Source organism: Centroberyx affinis, unplaced genomic scaffold, assembly GCF_046629955.1.
Source record: "Centroberyx affinis isolate AG114_WGS23_722 - 3 ecotype Tasmania unplaced genomic scaffold, CSIRO-AGI_Caff_v1 ptg002043l_1, whole genome shotgun sequence".
NCBI lineage: Eukaryota > Metazoa > Chordata > Actinopteri > Beryciformes > Berycidae > Centroberyx > Centroberyx affinis.
In genome coordinates this window covers 24,161-31,585 of record NW_027280378.1, presented here as the reverse complement: position 1 = coordinate 31,585, position 7,425 = coordinate 24,161, and the positions used below count along the sequence as shown (strand labels likewise).

Genomic DNA, 7,425 nt, shown 5'->3' with positions numbered 1-7,425 from the left:
TGCCTTTCAGCCAGTGTGTGTGTGCTTTTCCCGTTACACATAAATGGCTTTTTCTTATCCTCTGATTTCACTTGATGTCACAGTTCGCAACCGCCAGCATTCTGTGGCAGTAATTTTTGCACGATTCCAAATTAAAAAGTATTCAGCGTAGTTTGGCACAAGTAAAAGCAATCCATTTAACCCGTCTGTCTCGAGCAAAAAAACGTCTTTTTGATGATAAGCTTTACGAGTCCGGGTTAAGTTGGCTGGTGGCCATGTGCTCTCCAATAAGTCGTTCCAGAGTTTGGCTCTCTGGCTCCCAGTCTTCTAGGTCGGCATGGTTTAGCTCTGGCAAGGTGGCGGTCAGCCCCAGAGAGCTTACCGACCCAGCCAAGGACCCGCGGCCTTCGTAGGCGTACGTCTGAAGCGAGTCGTACGGCGGGCCCCGCGTGTCACAGTCCGCCTCGGCCACCTTCCGTCGGATCACCTGGTGAATGATCTCGTGACCGTCCAGCAGGAGCGAGGGCGCCGACTGGCTGATCTCCCGAGGGACGCAGTCGATCACAAACCACGCAGGCTCGGACTCTGGGCTGTAGTTCCGGTAGTCCCCCTGCCTCGCTTTTCTCCTCCTCGCCGCAACCATCTCCTCCTCGTCCTCCTCGACGTCGTCCTCCTCCCTGTAGCGGCGTCGTCCGTGGCCGTGGTAGGTGTGGAACTTCCTGAGAGGCTCCGAGACGGTGGGATTGCGGAGCGCGGCGATGTCGAAGGCCTCGGTGTCCTCCTCCCCGCCGCCCTCGTCGTCGTAAGTGACCACATTCTCCCTGACGTCCTCTTCAGAGAGAATCAAGGGCTCCTTGCTGGCCTTCTTGCTGCGTAGCTGGGCAAACAGCATCACTATGGCTGGAGGGAAAAGAGACGGAGAGAGTTGGGGAGGGGGGTAGACAGGGAGATTGAGAGGAGAGGGGAGATAGGGAAGAGGTGGGGGAGAGAGAAACGGTGAGAAAGGGGTCAGAGGGGTATATAAAAAGAGGGAGAGGAACAGGGAAAAATACTTTCTTTTTTCAATAAAATGACAAAAATGAAAAAATCAAGGTACCATGTTTGGGTAATTCTGGGGAAACATAAACGACTCTATGTGTTTTTTGCCCAAGAAACTATCAAGCGGATTAAAAAAAAGAATGTGTCATAGCCCATCTGCTCACTGCTCCATGTCTACACCCATCTTTGAAGGAACAAGTTAAAAAAAATAAAAAATCATTCTACCTGTATGTGTAGCAATTGGTAAGCAATGCAGTATTTATGGGCCCCTTCCAGACCTTGAATTAAGCACCATGCAGTGGTGCTTAAGTCAGTTTTTATGCTCCTCTGATTATAACCCTGGAGTCACAGTGACGAGCTCCTCCTCCTACAAGATTATACCTTGAGATGATGAATATGTAAATCGAGGCGTGTCCACCTTCGCATTACAATACATGGATTCTGCCTCTAATTTAAATCAGTTTTTTTCAATATACAATCAAAAGTGTAAATATGTTCTCCTGATGTAACACAAGAAATGTACTAATGAACACATTGCGAACATAGGCCCTCTTCACAAACATGGCTGCCGTACTTCCACAGGATATAGTCAGAGACGGTTTAGAAACAAGACAACTATGAGTCATTTCCTGTATCTGTGTCACGTGGGTTTCTCCACTGCCCCGCCCCTTTAGGAGACTAGCGGCAGGTCCTGAGTCTATTCACTCCAATGGGAGAAGTGAACGTGAGCACAGATTATGACCAATTCTTTCGCCCCATAGTCACCGAAGTAAATATTGGACCCATTTTTCACAAGCCACACATCCTCCGAACATTCTGACAATAAAATGGCATTTTTCAGACAGACAAATCAGGAGAAAATTAACTTTGTTCGAGACCTGTCTCTGTCTCAGCAACACACTCTCGCGAGATCTGGGATCTGAGATCTGGTTATCTCGTGAGATAACGTTCATAAAATTTTAAGCTAACGTCAACTAACGTTCGCAAACGCCCTAGCTAGCTAATTTTCGTAATGCTAAATATGGCTGTTAGCTGTGTAAATATCTAATTTTAGCAAGGGGGATGGGGGGGAGAGGCGACCACGCCCACTTAGGAGACAGGAAGTGTATACCATTTCATACCATTGGCGCAGCTTGTAATGCGTCATCTTGTGTGTATAGAGCATCTCTGATATAGTTCAGTTCTCTCCATTGGAAGCAATGTTAAAAAGCCAACTTTCTGTCACCCATAACTCTGTCTGTGATCACCTATTTTGTGTTTCAACATAGTGTATAACACAATATAGGTGTTCATTGACATATTTTTCCATTTCGGTTTCGGTTCTGTTTCTGTTCTGTTTCTGACGTAACTGTGATCGATGGTCACAAAATGCTAAGTGGCTAACCAAGGCTAACGGTAATTTCTGCACTGTTAGCATTTTGTGACCCTCGATCAAATCACATTTTTTATAGTTGTGCAGTTGTCTGACAACAGAAACAGAAAGATATGTCTATGACAACACCTGTATTGTGTTCTACATTATGTCGAAACACAAAATAAGTAATCACAGAGTTATGGGCGACAGAATGTTGGCTTTTTAACATTGCTGGCCATGGTGAGGACTGATCTATACCCTGCAGAAATACGGCAGCCATGTTTGTGAAAAAGGTCTATTGCAAACATTGAACCAATTCTGTTGTCCAAGTCTGGATAGGAAAAGCTCGAACATGCAGATATCAGTCTGCAGAGGACCCACCCAACTTTGCGCAGTCTAAACCAGGCTATGAGAAGTGATTCATATTTCATATTTTAATAGTAGAGTAGAATGATCTTGTAACTCATGATCTTGTAACTCATACAGGTCTCTCACTGACCGTAGCCAGTACAGTGTGCTGGCACTCCATGTTCTTTCCTAGTCTGCCTGTCTCTTGCTCTCCCTTTATCTCTCTGAGATGCTGTCAGCCTGTCTGCTTTTCTCTCTAGCTTTCTCTCTTTCTCATTTTCCGTCCACTTTTCTGTCAGGCTATCTGTCTTGTTTGCTTGTCTCTTAGCAGTCTGTTAAAAGAGTGCTTGCTATCAGTACACAAGCATATTGCGTTGCAATGGCAAATGCAGTAGTTGCCTTTATAATAAAGCATTCCCTTGGTCATGGATGATCTTTAAAGCCTGCTCAAGGAAATAAAAAAAAAACCCCAACATATATTGGAAAATATGTGTTAAATATCAAGCTTGGTTGCTGTTGTGGTTACAGTTGAAAAAATAACATGTATCATATTTCCTGATTCACAACTGATAGCTGTAGTAGTACAAAATCATGCCTATTGAAATCACCTATTCAAAAACATTCATATTGCTCTTGGAAATTTCAATTATCGCATGGAATAGTAATGGAAACATCATGGGAGTTTAGCAAAAATGTGTGGGTAAGCTGATAGGGACACTGTCTTGGCGAGCATGGTGTATTTGTTAGGCTAAAATACAGATTTTCTAGAACTTTCAACATTGCAGCGTATTTTATGTCAGTACATGTATTTATGGAGCTGTCTATCCCACAATGAACAATGCAGTGGATTTCTCCATTCTGCCTGCTTAAGTCTCTTCCTGTATCTGTTTCTTTTTATTCACTGCTTTCCTGTTTCCTCACACCTTTATTCTGGCTCATATATTCCTGCCAAGGCAACACCAACAGACAAAAGGGGAAAAAAATAATGAATAAGTTCTCCTCTGTGTGAGGCAACTGCCTGGGTAACAAACTGCTGTTTTTCCTGCTAAACACTGCACACAGTTTGACAATGCCAAGCAATGAAGCCATGAATTCTTTAGTACAAGCCCAGGTGTAGTTGTGACACTACCTACCTATCTGTTTAGGTTTTGTGGTGGTAGCAATAAATTGTAAGATACAAAACCACTGTGATGTGGCTGATGCAATGAGGTGACCCTGCCTGAAATATTTACCTTTTCCCACATACACACACTTGCATGCACACACACCAACACACACATGCATGAATGTATACGCACAAACACGCCGGCAATCATACTCTCAAAACACACATACACATACAGACACACACAAACACACAGACACACTAATAATCAGATGGTAATATGATGCGGGTGACATTTCTATGTTAGAGCAAATCATGAAATCCATTTAACTTTACATTTTTAGTAGAATGAATGGTTAAATGACTGTTTAACTGTCAACCTTGTTAAAATGAACGCTAATCCTACCAAATGACCCTGCTCATAAATGACAGACAATGTAATGTATGAAACACTATATGTATTCATATGAAGGCTGAGCCTTTGCTAAGAAAGGCTATGGTCTGATAATGCCCTTTCTCCTTCAGCCCTAGCTCCTTAAGCCCTAGTTCTTTTAACTCTAGCTCATTTTAGTACTGGCTCCTTTTAGCCCTAGCTCCTTTAGCCCTAGTCACTTTAGTCCTGGCTCCTTTTAGCCCTAGCTCCTTTAGCCCTAGCTCCTTTAGTCCTGGCTCCCTTTAGCCCTAGCTCCTTTAGCCCTAGCACCTTTAGTCCTGGCTCCCTTTAGCCCTAGCTCCTTTAGCCCAAGCTCCTTTAGTTCTAGCTCCAATAGCGCTAGTCTCTTCAGCTCTACCTCTTTTTGCCCAAGCTGCTTTAGTTCTACCTCCTTTAGCCCTCCTTTTAGCCCTATTCCCAACTATTCTTAGTCCCTTTAGCTCTAGCTCCTTTAGCCCTATCTCCAACTCAAAAGCACTCCAAGCTTTAGAAGAGTCAGCTCAGTTAAGCCACCTAAACAAAGATCAATTACCTTTTGCCTTGTTAGCTATATAGGTATGCTAAACCTTAATATGTAACTACTAACCACCACTAGCTACCTAACCACTGTGCAAATCCTAAGTTTAGAAATGTAATTGGGTGTTGTCATTCGTTGTTGCCAAGAGCTGTAGACCTCCAACATGGGGAGTGTTACATCACCTGAAAGCCTATATATACCAGTGTTTTCCACAGATATGTTATGTTGAGTGTGTTGAGAGTGGAAAAGCCTTTGAGACATTTAGACACTAAAACTCTCAACTGAAACAAGTGAAAGTCCCTGAAACAAATCAGCTGCTGTAGTGTTTGGTTGGGATGAAAACCTTGAGACTCTTCCACAGAACATTGCATGTGACCTTGGTAAGTGAAACAGTCATATAGCCTTGATACACCTATGTGCACCCATACACTTACCTAATAATATGACAATACAGAGCAGTATGGCCACAAAGGCTCCAGTGCTGAGGCCGGCTGAAGACAGGAAGGCCTGGGCTTGACAGACATTGTTGCTGTTGCGCCCCCTGCTGTTCTTCTGACAGACGCACACCCTGAGGGTCAGTGTGGCGGTGCTGCTCAGAGGAGGCTCCCCGCCGTCGGCCACCACCAACACCAGGCTGAAGAACTCCTGGTCCCTGTCCTGGCTGAAGCTGCCACGCCGGCGAGATACAATACTGGCAGTGTTGTCTGGTGATGAGAAGAAAGGAGAGGGTATAGACGATGGATGATGCGAGAGACGTAGACGGATGATGGGAAAGAGAACGAATGAACACAGAGAGGTGGATGAAGGGAGACATGGAGAAGGATGATAGGAGAAAGGTCAGATGATGCAAAGGGGGTGGATGGATGAAGGGAGAGAGAGAAAAGGTGAGGAAAGAAAGGAAGAAAGACAAATAAATTAAAGAAAGCAGGGGTAAAGAGTGAGAAAGACACAGGAGGGGGGAAAAACTGAACAAAATACTGTATGCAAGCACAATAATTTATGCCGAGTTATATGAATGACCCAATTGCTGGGTCTGATACATGGACCAAACAAACCCAGCGAATAGCTTTGTATGATACAGCATTATGGTCTTGTATGTCTGGTCCACCTACCACACTTACAGTACATTGCTGACTGTGCCATATATTTGTCAAAACTGGCCCAGATATGTTTTAAGATAACCGGGCCACATTTGCTGCATCATATGTGGGCCACTTCAGGCTCACATCCAGATTAACCAGTACCAATTGTGCCGCATCTTTACCTAAAGTGGCCCCATACTGTTCAACAATATTTGGGCCATATTTTCCATGTCATATGTGGGCCACTTTAGGTTCACATCCAGATTAGCCAGTGCTACTGTGCCATATCTTTGCCAAAAACTGGCCCAGATATGTTTTAAGATAACCAGGCCACATTTGCTGCATCATATGTGACCCACTTTTGGTTTACACCCAGATTAGCTTTTATCGATTGTGCCACATCTTTGCCAAAGGTGGCCCACATTTGTTTTGTGATATTTGGGCCATATTTACCATTTACCACATGAGCCACTTTAGGGTCACATCCGGATTACACATTGCCGAGAGCACCGCATCTTTGCCAAAAAAAAAAGGCCCACATGTGATTTGGGGTATTTGGGCCATATTTGCTATTTTACATGTGGGCCACTTCAGGCTCACATTCATTTTGTCTGCACCAGAAGAAGGCCAGCAGTGCCACATCATTGCCTGAAGCGGGCCGCATCCGGATGCTATCTGGGTTGAAAGTAGGTCTTGGTGTGCTAGAGACTGGAGAATGGTGCTTGTGCAATAGGACATTTGGTGGACTTTGACGTGGAGTGGTCAAAATCAAACTTTTGAGTATACTATAAATTACTATAAGGGATGGTGAACTTTGGTAGTAGCTTGGGTTGTGTAGCTTCCTGGACATGATAATCCCAAAATCGGTGATTCTCTGTTATCTGCTGCTCCGGGGCTCCTATAGAGGCGATTGGAGAATTGTTTTTTTCACTCTCCACTCAAAAATGCTGAAATGATTTTAAGTGAATCGCGTTCTTTATGTTATTAAACCAACAAGTGTAACAAGTGTGTCGGAAGAATTTCGGTGTTACACTTGCTCAAAATGAACCCTGCCAGTGGGTTTTATGAATATGGGCCTGTATCTGTGAAATAACCAATTATATCCCTTTTCCTCTTCCACCCAAAGCTAATGAGCTTAATTTTAAGGTTCATAATGACATCTACCCTTCTTACAAATTGTAAGAATTATATTTAATATTTATGAGAACTGCCATTTTTGTGACTTTTATATAAAAACCACAGAACATATTTTGTTGTTCCCACATTACTGTGAAGAAGAAATATGTGGCTTCTAAAAATATTGTAATAAGTGTATTAGACTGCAATGATGTTAGGTGTAATGAATGTAAGCCGTATTACTTAATATTTGGATTCTAGCCACATTCTTCAAACCCTCCTTAGTTTTTAAAAGTGAAGTTGAGTCATTTAAAAATTCAAGGCAATGAGAAGTTGCAACAGCTGTAAACCTACTGAGTACATGCTACAAGCTATTACAAGTATATTTCTGTCTCCTTAGATGTTCTACTTTTTGTCCTTTGATTTCCTTATTCATAGCTAGCTACTTTCAGC

At 43.3% G+C, this 7,425-nt stretch overlaps 1 protein-coding gene across 1 annotated transcript in view; it reads right to left on the bottom strand.

Annotated features, from left to right (window-relative positions):
- Positions 1-223: 223 nt before the first annotated feature.
- Positions 224-7,425, bottom strand: part of LOC139654107 (cadherin-18-like) — a gene marked incomplete at its 5' end in the record, with an annotated part of 30,037 nt that continues 22,835 nt past the window's right edge. The window contains 2 exons of the mRNA XM_071531146.1: positions 224-879; positions 5,209-5,478. Coding sequence (XP_071387247.1) covers positions 224-879; positions 5,209-5,478 — 926 coding nt within the window. The remainder of the gene's footprint in view (positions 880-5,208; positions 5,479-7,425) is intronic.